General features: G+C 42.8%; 3 protein-coding genes across 3 annotated transcripts in view; 1 reads left to right on the top strand and 2 right to left on the bottom strand.

The window, feature by feature from the left end:
- Positions 1-103: 103 nt before the first annotated feature.
- LOC311319085 (uroplakin-1b-like) lies at positions 104-2,803 on the bottom strand. Its single transcript, XM_084450536.1, has 7 exons — positions 2,584-2,803; positions 2,300-2,500; positions 2,085-2,159; positions 1,767-1,901; positions 1,011-1,190; positions 623-706; positions 104-205 (listed from the first exon to the last, which is right to left on the bottom strand). The coding sequence occupies exons 1-7, from the start codon at positions 2,677-2,679 to the stop codon at positions 155-157; spliced, it is 822 nt and encodes a 273-aa protein (XP_084306662.1). The 5' UTR covers positions 2,680-2,803; the 3' UTR covers positions 104-154.
- Positions 2,804-3,839: 1,036 nt separating this feature from the next.
- tex55 (testis expressed 55) lies at positions 3,840-8,011 on the bottom strand. The gene is made up of 4 exons (XM_084449366.1): positions 7,884-8,011; positions 7,319-7,459; positions 7,028-7,090; positions 3,840-3,935 (listed from the first exon to the last, which is right to left on the bottom strand). Exons 2-4 carry the CDS (start codon positions 7,457-7,459, stop codon positions 3,852-3,854), a joined length of 288 nt encoding a protein of 95 aa, XP_084305492.1. The 5' UTR covers positions 7,884-8,011; the 3' UTR covers positions 3,840-3,851.
- Positions 8,012-9,818: 1,807 nt separating this feature from the next.
- zbtb20 (zinc finger and BTB domain containing 20) overlaps positions 9,819-16,495 on the top strand; it is a gene marked incomplete at its 3' end in the record, with an annotated part of 24,443 nt that continues 17,766 nt past the window's right edge. The window contains exons 1-2 of the mRNA XM_084449544.1: positions 9,819-10,075; positions 13,179-13,280. The remainder of the gene's footprint in view (positions 10,076-13,178; positions 13,281-16,495) is intronic.

Below are 16,495 nucleotides of genomic sequence, written 5' to 3'. Positions count from 1 at the left end.
CAGGGGTCCAGCTGAGTGTAGTGGTCTTGTTCAGGGGTCCAGCTGAGTGTAGTGGTCTTGTTCAGGGGTCCAGCTGAGTGTAGTGGTCTTGTTCAGGGGTCCAGCTGAGTGTAGTGGTCTTGTTCAGGGGTCCAGCTGAGTGTAGTGGTCCTGTTCAGGGGTCCAGCTGAGTGTAGTGGAAAATCACCCCAAGCATCACAAAGAACTGGGGGAAAACAAACAAGGGACATATTTATCCAGCTCTCTATTGTGTCATTATAGTGATCTAGTATTATACCAACATCCTAATTTGTAGTTCTACAACTAATCTTTGGTATGAATCTTATCAGCACATCTAAGGCTAGAAGCTTATCAGCCCATTGCAGCAAAGTTGAAGGATGACAGTAATAATTGTCTTAAAAAAACGTAGTGCATGGCAAATGTCTTAAAACCTTTCATATTGTTTATGTACAGACTCTACAAATAGGCTACACGTTTCTATACAGGTTTTTGAAAGGCTGCAGGAGGTCACTGCAGTAAATTAGATAGCATTGTGGAAATGTGCATTGTGGCGTTCAAACAAATATTTCTGGTTTCAGTTTATAAAGGTCATGTAATAAGGATGCTGCATGAACATACTTACTGTCCAACATAAAATGGCAAATCCAAACCAAGAAACTCCAAAGCCATGTTGAATCAAAGGACCAGCTATGTAATCATAACAGCCCTGAGAGAAAGATTGTTGTTATTATTATTATTATTATTATTATTATTATTATTATATAATTATTATTATTATAAATTAACACTGTCATGTAAACCATTCATTTTACCCATGCATGTATATGACTCTTGGCAATGGGATAACAGTACTTATTGTCATATTGATGTACAGGTACTTTAGCCAAATCTTTGCCTGCAGTTATCTTGCATTCCCACAGTCAACATCTAGAGAATCATCTCCCAATAAGAAGGAATATGTATCACAACATTATGAAGAAGGACAAACAAAACCATGGGCGGGAAATTACTTGTACATGCAGGTGGGGTTTCAGCCCAATCTTGCAGGCCTCAAGGTGGCTGATGGCGCCCATGGCGTCCTGTTGGCAGCACTGTCTGGGCCAGGGGTAGTCAGCGTCCGCGTTCTGCTGTCTGAAGGACGAGTCGTACTTCACCCAGTCCTCTGGTCCGTTCACCCCACAGCACCCTGACTGAGAGAGAGCAAACTATGGTGGCCTTCCCCAAACTTTCACAGACAAAGTAGGACATTATTTCCCTGGAACCCAGCTGCACTACTGACAGCTGAGGAAACACCATGACGCTCTACCAGAGCTGAGAGACACATCCTTCAGCCACACTGTCATGGTAACGCACCCCTGATAGCTAACACTACCCAACACTTCAGCTGACGGGTGGTTGTTTTGAGAATGTGTTACTGTTAATGTACAAAATGTTAGAGCCTGCCGTGTTAAACAAAATGAGCGCTACCTGGGATAGGAAATGTAAAAGTTGCCAGGATATCTAATAGGCCCTTTTCACAGCAGCCATTTTGACATGTCAAGGCAGGGTAAATGCAGGTGTAATTGATCAAATTAATTTTGGCCCCGTTCTATTTTGAGTGTCACAGCCGTTCCAGTGAGCCAGCATGCACAATATCAGGGCCCTGACCTACATCCTAAATGGAACAGGGCCATAATTAGTGTTATTAATTACATCTGTGCTTACCCTGTTTTGACATGTCAAAATGGCTGCTGTAAAACGTTCCTGTAATCCCAAAGCAGGTTTACCTCAAGCATGATGCGGTCCCAGGTGCTTGTTATCCCTCTGATTATGTAGATCTGGTCCTGAGTGCTGGGAAGATCCTCAGGCAGTGGTTTGTTGTAGTTTTGCAGCATTTGCTTCAGAAAGAGATTGGGGACGAACTGGGGACGCAGACACACCAACACACACGTTTCCAGAGTGTTTCCAGGCGCTCTGTCCCCTGACTCTCATTTTGTTTCTCTTCATCCAACTTTGCAAAACATATGCTGATGATAATCAGATAGGACTGTGTCCACATTTTCTCACTACCTGAATTACTTATGAGACAATACGATTGACAGTACCCAGTCCTTGTGTGTTGCAGCGGTAATAGCTGAAGCCACCTCAAATGCATAAATGATCACCATCAGGATGAGGTACTGGAAGAGACATTGAATATGAGCAAACAGAATATATGAGCAAACAGAATATAGGTTTCCCATCACTCAAATGTCAAACTGCCATGATTGATAGAACTGATCAAATGACTTCCATCAACAATGATAGCAGAGAAACTCACAGTCAGTAATTTGCCTTTTTTGGACAGGACAATGGCATGCAGTCCAAAGACAGACGTGCAGAAAAGGGCAAACCCAGTGAAGAGGCCTATCCAGGCTCCTCTCCAGATGCTGTCATTTCCTGTTGCATATACCAGGATGTACAATCCCTCACGGTCCGTTATGAAGAAGATACACATGGCCATCAATGCCACTCCACAGCACTGCAAACAGAGGGCAGACTCGTTTGAGGCAGATCCAGAGAGCTGTCGAGCCCTGTGAGTATAGTCACTCGTTATGTGCTTACCGCAGTGAGCAGGTTGCCCCAGATCAGAAGGCCTCTAAAGCAGCAGTCCTTCCTGTCAACATCAGGGGTCATGGTTGTTCCTTGAATCAATAACATTTACTGTAAATGCATTGAAGTGTGATACATTTGTTCTTATATCATACAGTTACAATTCAATGGCAAGTGACTCAAAAAGTATCTATGGGAAAACCTTATGATGACAATGACTGTGATGATTTACTACCTTCATAGAGGGATGTGATGATTGACTCTGATGATTTACTACCTTCATAGACGGAATGTGATGATTGACTCTGATGATTTACTACCTTCATAGACGGAATGTGATGATTGACTCTGATGATTTAATACCTTCATAAAGGATGTGATGATTGACTGTGATGATTTACTATCTTCAGAGAGGGATGTGATGATTGTCTCGGCTATGTATGAAGAATATCACTTACACTTCCTTGAGCAAAATCAAGTTCATCCAGGATTTGGTGGCTAATAAATAAGCCATAAGCTCAAACAGCACGTATTATGAGCTAGTGATAGGGCACTATCAGAACCCCCGCTCTGCTCATCCAGGTGCAGATCAAATTCAAACGGTGTCAGGTTAAAAGGTAGCCTATTTTTTTCAGGCAGAGAAGACAGCTTAAAGAACATAGTTTATGGAATCAGAAAAAGAAAAACAGAAAAACTTAAGTGTGAATTGTCAATAACCAATAAAGTAATTATTGTTCTACAGAAGATATACTTTCACAGGCAATCCTGATTATTAGGCTATAGGCAGACAAAACCACATGAGCCATGACCTCTTCACATTTGTATGTCAGTAAAATCTACATAGCATTCATATATTTACCCATATTGACCCTTTTAACAGTTTACTAAGTTCATTTAAATATAAATAAAAACATGAATTGTTGATGAAGACTTACCTCTTGGTAGCCTGGTGTGTGTGTTCTTCCATGAGCAAATAAAGAAAGAGTTTCCCAGGACCAGTGTTTTGTTGAGGTAATATGAGATTGTGAAACCTGTTTAGTCAGTTTGGAATGTTTATTGAATAGCAAGACAAACCCCTGTCTTTGCAAAAAAAAGAGACCTGAACGGTCAAAGACATTGGATTTCATCCAGACTGCTGGCCTCGTTTGCTTCACACTGAATGTTGCATGAATGATTTTGCGAAACCTTTTATTTTGCTTGTAGTATATCCCTTGTACATCTACATCGATTATGCCGATGTATCTGCAAGAATACAAATTTACTCAAGATGGCAGGTGCTATTATCTTCTGAGGGATGCAACATAATGCCTACTCTCTCCAGCTTTATTCCTCAGTTCCTCTCTCTCACGGATTTTCATCTGCACCTGTGCAGGGGAAAAAATAAATACAAATATTACACTTTGGAATCACTATACTTCTACACACCGCGTATCTTTACTCTGCCAACACAACAACTCCAGAACTGGGAACACAATCAACATAAAACATAAAACAGTGTGGATGGCAAGCACCCCCCCCCCACCCCTGTTTCACGCTAATAGGACAAATTAACTTGGAGTGGGGCGCGGCCGGCCCGGTCAGTATGGTTCTGTGGAGCAGGAGGGAGTGGGGTGGGGGTGGGTGGGTAGGAAGAGCCGAGGGGGGCTTGTTGGGAGGGTAGGTAGCCCCCCCCCCCCCCCGTGACTGAAGTAGCTGAAACCATGGGAGGGGGGCCCACCGGATCCACGTGGTCGAACCTCCTTTCGTGCACCGCGAACTGCGCTAGGGGGGCTTTGGCGTAGCGGTGGACTTTGAAGCGCTGGCTGTCCATGCAGACTGACCAGTCTCTCGTCCTTCCTGAGCCCAAGCCAGACAGGCCTTCTGTCTGGGTGAGAGAGACAGTGGACAGACAGCATGGGACATACTGCCCCTCCATCAGGTATCTGGGTGAGAGAGACAGTGGACAGACAGCATGGGACATAGTGCCCCTCCATCAGGTGTCTGGGTGAGAGAGACAGTGGACAAACAGCATGGGACATACTGCCCCTCCATCAGGTGTCTGGGTGAGAGAGACAGTGGACAAACAGCATGGGACATAGTGCCCCTCCATCAGGTGTCTGGGTGAGAGAGACAGTGGACAAACAGCATGGGACATAGTGCCCCTCCATCAGGTGTCTGGGTGAGAGAGACAGTGGACAGCATGGGACATACTGCCCCTCCATCAGGTGTCTGGGTGAGAGAGACAGTGGACAGACAGCATGGGACATACTGCCCCTCCATCAGGTGTCTGGGTGAGAGAGACAGTGGACAGCATGGGACATACTGCCCCTCCATCAGGTGTCTGGGTGAGAGAGACAGTGGACAAACAGCATGGGACATAGTGCCCCTCCATCAGGTGTCTGGGTGAGAGAGACAGTGGACAGACAGCATGGGACATACTGTCCCTCCATCAGGTGTCTGGGTGAGAGAGACAGTGGACAGCATGGGACATACTGCCCCTCCATCAGGTGTCTGGGTGATAGAGACAGTGGACAGCATGGGACATACTGCCCCTCCATCAGGTGTCTGGGTGAGAGAGACAGTGGACAGCATGGGACATACTGCCCCTCCATCAGGTGGGGGCAGCGGTCCAGGGCTAACCTGTCGTCCTCGCTGGTGCTAGAGTCATCGAAATCTGTATCTTCTAACGCCGGGTTCACACTACAGGATATTTAAAATCCTAACCAATTTCAAAATTGGGTTGCATCACGCATATAAGGAGAATCTTATCTCAAACAAGCACACACGAGAAGATTTGAAAACAACGGCTCATCACACACTACAGGATATTATCGTGCCCGAGTGAGCAACGAACCACTGGTCTCGCCATCTCACTTGTAAAGTAATGACGAAATAATCTAAATATCAAACATGTTTGATATTATCGGGGCCACCTCAATGGGTTTGTGAGCTGATCAGGAGGTTTAAAATTGGATCTGTAAACCCCTCACATTACAAGATCATCTGGGCCGAACATCGGTACCGACCAACGTTCCAGACAAGATTTCTCCTCCGATTGTCGAGAAGGGTGAATTGGGGATAAATGGGCCCAGAACTCCTGTAGTGTGAGACCAGCAGAACTGCAGCCCGGCGACAGCCGTCCGTTGAACCTGCACACTGGGTCCGGTGGTCTGATCTGCTGCCATGCATGTGTAGTCCAGTCCAAAGTGGACGACCCCCGCTCTGCTGCCATGCATGTGTAGTCCAGTCCCAAGTGGACGACCCCCGCTGTCGCTGCTGGCGGGAGGACCATGGTTCAGTCACCTTAGACGTGGCGAACCAGAGGGGCTTCTGGTCCACGAACGCTGTGACATCACGGCTCTCCAGCAGGAAATGGAAGTGTGGAATGGGGAGCCAGAGGCCAAGGACCTCCAAGCTGAAGGTACGCTCGGTTTTGACTCGAGGGACCTCAACTCTGTGGGGAGGACTTACTTTTTGGATTTTTCATCAAAAGAGTTGAAGGGCACGTATTGCATGGAGTACTCAGCCCCTCTAAAATACTATAAACACTCACTTAAAAACTACAGGTATCATGATGGTTTCTTTCTTGTGACGTCTTCAAAGTAAATGTTTAGGCTATTGCTTCAGTTTTTCAGCAGAATTTTTGAGGCTCTGTTATTGAATGAACGACTAAGCCTTTTGACTATGCGACAAGAAATACAAAGGGCCCCTGAGCTCTTGGGCCCCTCGGCCTGGGCCCGGTAGGCCCGTTCAGTAACATGTCTTTGTGTCCTGCCGCTGACCAGGAGCTGCGGTGGTGGCGTTGACCGTTGTGTCTCCAGTCAGCGGGGGAAGGAAACAGCGTTGTTGACCAGTCAGGAAGTCTCTATCGGCCTCTCTAGCCAGAGCACGGCGGTCAGTGATGGCAGCGTTGGCCAGAGCAGACCGTACCCGGGAGGGCGACTGTCGCAGGAACAGTTGGACGAAGAGCAAGCCTCAGTTGGGTGTGTGTCTGCCCAGAAGATCCAGCTTCCTGTCCATGAGTTGGGTGTGTGTCTGCCAAGAACACGTGATGTCCCCCAGGCCTTGACAAGAGAAGCCCCGTCTGCCCCACTCAGCCTCAGAACAGATCCTCCCACGGCTAACGGTCAACTACGCCACTTAATAGAGTCCGCTGTAACACTACTGTATATAACTGTATTGTAGTGTTTTGAGAGGTGTGGCAAAAAAAAAAAAGAGTTCAATACCCTTTACTGTACTGCAGAACTATTCACAGTATACAGTATGATGCCACAGCAGATTGAACTATTAATGAGCTCAGTCCATGACACTATGACTGTAGGCTATATAAAAAAAGAGGAGAAGACATGCTGGAGGTCTACAGCGTGCATTTAGTACGTAGGAAGTCAATGGCTGACAGGGTTATTAGTCCATCTCCAAGAGGTTGGGAGAGGTATGCAATATAAAGGTCTCAAAAACACAACCCCAGTCATCTCACCTGCTCTAACATAAACTGAAGGGGATCCTCAGGCCTGTCAAAAACCAGATTCTCTGTTATCTCCTGTGGAAAGATAAGCGCAAACATGATTATCATGTGACTTTCATTCTATTTGTTAGGCTACTTAAACTGCAATTATTCCGATTCAATCTGTTCCAATAGATAGCCTATCAGTTCAAAATGGCAAGATGGTGCCTGCCTGTGGTATTTAAGCAGGCTACCAAGAGATACTACATGACAACTACATGACAACAACATTCTAAGGTCAGTAGAGGATTCTGGGAAGCCTACCTGGAAGATCTGAAGAATGTTGTGACTTTCCATGTATCTTACAGAGCGTTCATAGGGGTCCATGTAGGGGCGGGCAGAGCGGGACGACAGGTCTTCAGTCTCTGTTATGAGGACATTGTCTGTGGCTTCTGGGTTGGCCATCTGAGGGAAGAACGGATCACATGCTCATTGTAGGCCACATGGGCCCATACATGACTTCAGGCACACTGGGAATGAGAGCTGAAATGACTTAGGCCAAACATTTGTACATCATGTGCATTTGTAGCCTAACGTTAGGCCTATTTTGAGATTGTTTTAGCAATGAAAAGTGATTTATAAATAAAAACAAATTATTGATTAGCCTACTATTATTGTTATTATAATTATAATAATAATAATAATTATTATTATTATTATTATTATTATTAGTAGTAGTAGTAGTAGTAGTAGTAGTAGTAGTAGTAGTAGTAGTAATGTAGTAGTAGTAGTAGTAGTAGTAGTAGTAGTAGTAGTAGTAGTAGTAGTAGTAGTAGTAGCCTAGTATTTAAGCTAAATGAAACCAACAGGGAGCCTAAATGGAACTCACAGGTATTGGATTATTATGCCGAGTAAAAACAAATTCCTGAATATTCCACCGACCGTCAACCTTTCCTGTAGCCTACGTATGAGCTATGGTGTTTCTTCGTGTCCTCTAAATAGCCACTGCCAGACAGCCTACGGAGCTTTCCACTTTAACAACGCCAATAGAATGCGCCATGTGCCGGTTGGGTATGGATGTTTCCCCAGCAACTGTAAACAAGACCTTTTGTGAAGTCATTGCAGGAAGGCGATAAGATGTGGGCCAGAGCCAGTGCAAGACATTCTATGGCCAATTCTCTACACACAGGCATATTAATATGCAACAATGTAAAATGATTAAGTTACTTTGGGTTAGAGGCTTTAGGGGTCACTGAAAGAGCAGCTATTTCATTACTTTCATTTAAAAAAAAAACTTTTTCAAAAAACATAGGTTAAATAATTAAAATAGAAAGTCACTAGGGCAGGTTAAACATCAGAATTAGGCCGATATCAAATTGGTTTAATGTCAGGGATCAAACATTCGGCCTATTTGCTGACGTATAATGTAGGTTAATGTGGTGACGGAGTGTGTCCTCCCTTGAACCTGCGATGAAGGTCTGTGCGAATTTCCAGCAGATGGCGCGCGTAATCAACCAAACAGCTCTCACAAAATCCGGTTTAGGTGAACTGTAGGCTATACTGTCGTTCACCACGAGAATGACGTTTCATTAGCGTGACACTGGCTGTATTCGAGTTAAAGCTAAAGAGAATATGAGCGTTTTATTAGAAGTAGATCTACAATAGTTCACACGGTCCCAGTTTGATAATCAAATAGACCTAGGGCATATTCATATTCACATTTGGCCTGTTATTGCGTAAACTCGTTTGACCTGAATTCCAGATACTGTATCATCCCACTTTACACTGTAAATGACCTCGTGTGGCTACACTCTAAAGGTTTTTATATTTTGGCGATATAATCTAAACATTAAAATCAGTTTTGCCGCTGATTATTCCAGTCTAGACATCAGACAAGCGCACGCACGCACGCACACACACACGCACGCACGCACGCACGCACACACACACGCACACACACACACACACACACACACCTGTCACTGTCTAGACAGGGAGGGGGCATGAAGGCGAAAGGGGGGAGGGGGGGATCCCACGCGACCCTATTGCTTTATTCTATGCCAGTCAGACGATATCTGTGAACGCATTGGAGAACAAAAAAAATTCAATATCGCTTTACTCATTCTGATTGGCCCGCTAAATCGTCACCATTTTTTTCTGTTGGCTTGAGGTCAGCTCGGGACGTTAAAAAATAAATAAATGAGAAAATAGAAATGCGTAGAAAGTAAAAGACGCGGCAGGCAATCTAGCTTGTTGGTCCAAAAAATGATAGGCAGGTACCTCATCCAATAGGAAGCTGCAAAACCAATGGGGAGCGTTACTGACAACGACTTTGACCAATAGGACGTACAGAGACATGCATTATATATGCAGTTCACAGTTGACTGCCCTTCTGATCAAGACAGTCTAATGGAAAGTGCATTCTGGTTTAACAGTATATCCTGAGAGTCATGGCTTCAACTAGCTACTATTTACTCTATAGTAGGCTATCTGAGCGTGATTTAATAGGCTAACCTACTGTAGGTAATGCAATCAAAAACGGATGGAGCCATGGAGACAATATAAGCTAAGCATACACATTGTGCATGAATGAACATTTAAATATTGAGAGTGAAAATTGATTTGGAAACTATTGTCTTCTACTGTCCATATTGGATCAAACAAATCCCCTGTTTGCGTAGGAGGAACATTTACTATTTCGGAGCCACAATGGAGTTAGTTTCAACGTCCCACTGTGCTCCGTAGGAAGGGTGAGCAGCTCTACGATTGGGGCATAATAATGTTGACCGATTTATGATCCAACCTACACCGCTCAAGACTGTGCGTCCTGTTCCAATCGTAAGTGAAAAGGCGTGCCTGCCCAAAATATTCAACGTATAGTTAAAAAATGGGAGGGCACACTTGAACTGAGGTCCTCTATGAAGGTAGGCTGCAGCGTGTGTTTATTGATGAGATGAAAGAAGATGGAAGTGAGAAATGAAACAAAGTAAGGGAAAATATTAAAAACTCGAGGCTTTGCCGGGGAAAAACCGGGAAGGCTGTTGACCGCTGTCGCCGAGGAGGACACGCTTTGGACAGCAGGTAAGAAATTAGGAAAAGTAGAAAGGGGCGGGTGCTCATATAGTATCTATAAGCCAATTTAAAATAGGAGTAGTGTCAGTTATTCACAATAAACGAAACTTAACAAGAGTGTAAGGCTTAAGCATGTGGTGATAATAGAAAAAAATGTTGCACTGAGTTCCATTCCAATTATTAAGAATTTCGTCTCAAATAGGCAACACAGTCCAATCTAAAACTTTATCCATTCAATCATGTCAGATGTTCTATTAATCCTAACGTCAAGTCAAAGGATACGTTCCAACTCTGGACTAACAAATTCGTCTTCTTAGTCAGTTAACGATACATTCGACAAAAAAGACGCGCTGCTCACTATCGTGACGTGCGAAGTTGCCCATCTGTCATTCTTCTCTATATCGGCGCCTACCTTCACCCCCAAATTGTTTTAGAGTTTTATCTTCAACTAGGATGAATGTGCTATCCTTCTACATCAGTATTTCAAGATATTATCTAGCTAGACGATGGTCAAGAACCTTCATAGAATTCCGAATTTAGACAAAATATTGCTCAATTCCCTTGAACATCTGGGGATATATAGCCAACAGCCGACCTATAGCGCGCACAGTACATTTCATTAGGCCAATTCTTAGAATAAGAGGACATGGCATTCAAACCTCAAAACACATTTTAACTGCCTTGTCCATTTCTTCGGACAATGCCAAAATTCCTTACCATACAGCACTTGTTGGCCCGAAACATGTCCGAAACCGAAATAGGCCCCCAATTGCAACAAGGCGTCTTTTTTCTTTTGTCAGAGTGACCCCAAATATGAATTTCTGGAGGATATCTAGGCCTATAGGCTATCCTAATGCATTTCATGTTAATATGCATACACAGTGTCTGGTGTCTGTTGAATTAAATTGATATGCTACATTAACATCTGCTTTGCACAGAGCTAGCCAGCGTTTAGCCAATACCATTAGCTAAAAATATAAAAGACAGCAGAATTAGTTCCACTGATGAAAGAAAAACTGCCCATCTGGTCTGATTTTTGGAACCATGTTTAAGAAAATGAATGCCATCCTTTATTGTTATAGACTATTTCAGATGGGCCAAGATAACGCCCATGCCCACCCATAGCTTATCAAAGAAGACACATATCTTGATTATGGCACAATACCGATGTTTGATTAATAACAGAGTTGCAGAGTTAGTTAAACATGATGTTTTCCAATCCAACTTCGGCGCAGGAGCCCATAGAACTTAATCTGAGAGCTTTGTTGCTCATATTGATCAGACGCGCGTTTTGCGGGGCAGACTATAGGCTTTTTAAAAATCTAATCCGTAAAGTTTTTGAAACTATTCCTCTACATCATAAACACAGATTAGACCATCCTATTTACATATTTAATTAATCCAAAAAGATACGCACGGACATCTCCAAACTCTTTGAGGTTAACGCAAAAGATGTGACCCATTTTGCCTGTAGGCTACCAGTTCATTCGAACCATCTAAGGCACTTGACCTTGGAAACGTGATTTCCTCGAGGTGCCACTGGATGGATAACTGTGTGTGTGTGTGTGTGTGTGTGTGTGTGTGTGTGTGTGTGTGTGTGTGTGTGCGTGTATGTGTGTGAGTGTGTGTGCGCGCGTGCGTGCGTGCGTGTGTGCGTAAGCGCGTGTCCATGCGTTTGTGTATGTGTGTTTGTGTGTGCACGCGCGCGCGTGTGTGTGCGTCATATCACTCATCTGCAAGCCTGCGGCCTGTCTGCGAAATGTCAGATATTCTTTAATATTTCACATTATAGTTCAAATATTTCAACGGGATTGTGAAGATACTGTCGGCATGTATCAATTGTGTTATAAAATAACCTTTATTTGATAAAAAACTAACTTATGTATTTCACTATAGACACGTTAGTGGCCGAAAATCAGGACGTGCGTAATCGGTGAGCTAAAGGGCCACACACTACAGCCCGTCTGATTTGGAACCAGACTATTTCTGATAGTTGTGTTCGCTTATCTAAAGCAAATCACTATGCTATACTTAATCTCAATCTTAAATCGATGGGTCCTAAATCATTATTGGCTGCGCCTCTTACGGGGGTTGCAAGGTCCTACATGCGCGTGTTGTGCGCTTGAACTCTTTGGAATATAAAAAAAATGCTGCCATAACACATTAAATCCAATAAATTCCTCATACTGTATATGTTCATTAAGAAATTAGCAATTATGAGTATATAGCGTCTTTTTGGACTGATGCCACAGTAGGCCTCCGTAGTCATGCCGTTTGAACTTCGCATCCAGATTACAATGATAGTCAATAATATCTGGATAAATAAATGAATATAACCCTATAATGGCAGTAAATAAGACATTTTAGTATGGTTTGCTTTCTATATTGATTTATTTTATGAACAATAGTCATCTTTAAATTGTTTCTATTGTAATTATTTTACCTTGTTTAATGCTGGTGCAAGCTTTATCAGTTTGAAATGGAATTAGAAAACCAACCATTGTGGTTGAGCTGGCTGTGCTTTGCTGGATGACATCACAACTTCTTAAAAACGTTCAAGTAGTGAAGCCTCCATAAAATCGGTGCTTATTGGTGATATGACTTTTTCATAAGAGATACCTCAGTCTCAGTATGACATTGTCATAAGTCGTTATGTCTCATAAAGACTATCAATTCAGACATGCTGTTGCTAGTAACACATGAATAGTGGCAGTCTGTCTTGGTTTCAGATGATAGGCTGATGGATTGGGATAGCTTTGCATTCTCAAATGGGGTCACAAGGTCAGTTAAGCATGGCCAGGTGGTAAGCGCTATATTGGCCCAGAATGATCTGGTTTCAGATGTAAAGTATATCAACATATTACCCATGTCTACGACACACATTAAGAAGACCCTCTTTTGTGCAATAGTGCCTCTGGTGGACAAACATTTGAAACTTTCAAGCAAGGATTCAGGGGAACATTCATTTAGGATATTAGATAAAGTGGTTTTGTCGAGAGTCACTAAATTATTTGTATGTGGGTCATGTCTTACAACAATTTACATTTAATCACTCTCAAATGCTGGATTTTGTTTTTTATCCATTATAATTGATTCAGCCTTTTGTCCACAGTACTCGTCTGGACCGGCTTACACACTCAGCCTGGACATCCGATGTGATCTGTGATGTCATTGCCAGGTGGGGAGGTTTTGGAGGTCCATCTTAGATTGAAAGGTAAGATATCATTCCTGCTCTGAAACGGGCGGATGGGCGCATGATATTTCATAGATCACCTGTTCCACTGGCCTGGGCACCCTTAGGCCTCGTTTATACATAAACACACAATGGCTCATAGACACACAGAGCAGTATAAAGTAAGCCTAATTTATACTGTGTTATGTTATGTGTGGCTGTGTTGTGTTATGTGTGGCTGTGTTGTGTTATGTGTGGTTGTGTTATGTTATGTGTTGCTGTGTTATGTTATGTGTGGCTGTGTTGTGTTATGTGTGGTTGTGTTGTATGTGTGGCTGTGATATGTTATGTTATGTGTGTAATGTTATGTGTGTCTATGAGCCATGACCCATAGCTTGTCTTATACAGTACAAACCAGGCATTGTGGTCAGAGGGTGACGTTTGGTCATTAAAGTCAGTGTTGTACCTAATCACCTTTGCTACAGTGGTAGTGTCGGCCATTGTCTCTCATTCCACATCATCACTTTCATCACCATTCAAAATGGCTCCAATCAAGCCTATTCACAGAATAAGTGGATAATAAGACGTTCAAATTTGGATCTTAGCCATGATGGTGGAGATGTTACAACTAGACTGGTTCAGCAAGGCCAACGTTCAGCGGTTTGGCACACATTTTACACCTTTAGAATCTGGGTAGCGTGTGAGAACATTGCCACTCCCTTTCCAGTGGCCCGACACTCTAAGTTGGTTTGCTGAACCAAATTAAATATGCCTACAGTCTACCAAGCACTGTGGATCAGCATGACTCCAGATAGTGTCTCTGAAATCAGTCAAACCCTGACTACTGCTAACCTAGGGTTTTATTGTTGTTGGTTTTTTAGTTGTCAGACTATTTTTACGAAGTGAAAGAAAACCAAAGCCATTATTACTAAAACTATGCATCTGATCACTTTACATTGAAGTTTTCACTTGTCCAGGTATGGTTAAGGGGTATAAGTTGTCAAATTAAAAATTTCTTGAAACTTGAGAATTAACTTCATTTCTGTTTCCTCCATGTGGAGGTTTGAGTACTTTACAGGTTGAAGTAAGATGTGTAAGGCTTACTGTCAAACTGTTTAAATTCCTGAAAAATGTTTAATTTGGTCAAAAGACAGGAGCATATACACAAATTACTTTCAGTCTTTCTCTTTAAACACATACACGAGGACCCAGGCATTTCACTGATGTGAAAAATGTATCTTGGATTCTAATAGGGAAGTTGTATGTTTGCCAAGGTGCATGTGTGTCCTCAGCTAACCCTGCTGAGACCCATATGGTTTTCTACAAGTCATGATGAGATCACTGGATTAGGGGAGGGGGGGGGGGGGGGGGGGTTGGGTTCTGGAGGTGGTTTTTGAAAAGGAATAAAATAGGAACTTTTTTTCTGTGGATATGCCAAGACTGTGTTTACACCTTGGCCCATGAAAGACTTTTGTTTCATGCTAGTGAACAGCATAAAGAGCAGAAGCCCAGTCCGACTGAGTACATCCCATTAAAAAGGTACAGCGACACTGGAGTGCAGGGGAGGCCTGTAGAGAATTATCTACACAATGGTATTTGTGATAAAGCCAGAGTTGCCCCACAAAAAGTAAAGGCTATTAAGACCCTAAAGTATTTCCTCACCTCATTCTTGCTTTTTATTTGAGAAGCAATTAGGTTTTTGTGAATTTTTTGGAAATAGTTGTCAGTCTTTTCTGTCGGCCCTTAGATGTATTCAGTTCACCCAGGAAAGCAATGCAGCCTGTCTGCCTTTGACAGTTTCAAGGTTTCAACATGTCTTTATTATTATCTCCTCTAGTCTAAGGGAGGGGAAGGCATGGGTTCTGGCTCCTCAGACTCAGAGCAACAACAGAATAATAACACAACATAATAATAATAATAATAATAATAATAGAAGAAGAAGAAGAAGAAGAAGAAGAAAGAACAGTGCAATACAATAGAACGCTGTACAATACAATAAAAAGTGAAAGTATGGTGTGTTTTAAGTGTAGGTGCAAATGTGCATTGTTTGTACGTTAGTGTGTGTTTGTGCGTGCACAGTCTGACACTATACTCTGAGTGTGTGTGTCACAGGCAGGCAGGCAACAGGCCATTAGTGTCCATTGTTCAAGAGCCTGGTTGCCTGGTGGAAAAAGCTGTCCTGGAGCCTTTCAGGAAATGTTTGTGGCTTGTGCACAAGCAAATTTGCCTTTGCATAATGACAGCAACTGAAAAAATAAAACTCGTAGTTTTTGAATCTTTGCATTGTCCAAACATCTCCAGAATGATCAAATGGTATATACAGTATATTCTAGCAGGCAGTCTCTAAGTATTGTTTTTCGCAGGATACAAACCGGGTTACAACCAGGAATTTAACATTTATGAAGATTGTGTAAAAAAAAAAGTAAAAAAAAGGTATATGAAACAGAAATAAAAGGTACAGGTACAGTAACAAGGCTACGACATAGAATCAAATCCAGAGGAATTTCAATCCACAATTTGTGTCTTGCAGCAAAAGTTTGTCTCACGTTAAATACTGATTATGCTCTTACAGATTATTATGATGTGTTACGAAATACATGACTCTATGTCCAAGCGTGAACTGTAATGGCGTTAGCCGACTATTTTGCTGGTCAGTTGAATTCATGTGCTCACGATCTCTTTCACAGGAGAGATGCTGCTGGAACGGTTTATCGGATTGTAACTGTATCTTACACACTCTGAGGATGTTACAATAAAGCATTATGGAACGAGAAGCAGTGGGATGTCACGGATATCGCCACGGCTAGCGGGAGTGGTTAGACACGACGCGCAGCGGAGTTACACCGTTACACCCCGCTAGCCGTGGCGATATCCATGACATCCCACGGCTTCGAGTTCCATAATGCTTTTATACAACGGTTGCCACATTTATCCGTGAATATTTCAAAAAGAAAGACAATACGAACTTTAAATAAATGTATTTTTAATGGAACTATTTGTTAATCATTTGCAGATACTTCCGCTGAAAAAGGGACGTTGCCAGGCAACGTCAATGCTACAGCACATCTTTGTAAACATTGATCTGGACACTGACAGAAATTGTTGCTAAGCAATATAGGCTACTAATAAGAGGTGGATTGATATTAAAAGATGTGCGAACATTCCATTTTAGGGGATATCGTGGTTATCGCCACGGCTGGAATGCAAACTGACCAATAGAGACAATGGACCAGATCTATACCGTTGTATAATGAGTG

The sequence above is a fragment of the Borostomias antarcticus genome, assembly GCF_949987555.1.
Source record: "Borostomias antarcticus genome assembly, chromosome: 15".
Lineage (NCBI taxonomy): Eukaryota > Metazoa > Chordata > Actinopteri > Stomiiformes > Stomiidae > Borostomias > Borostomias antarcticus.
Note: the sequence above shows the minus strand (reverse complement) of the source record. Positions and strands in the feature narration are given on the sequence as shown.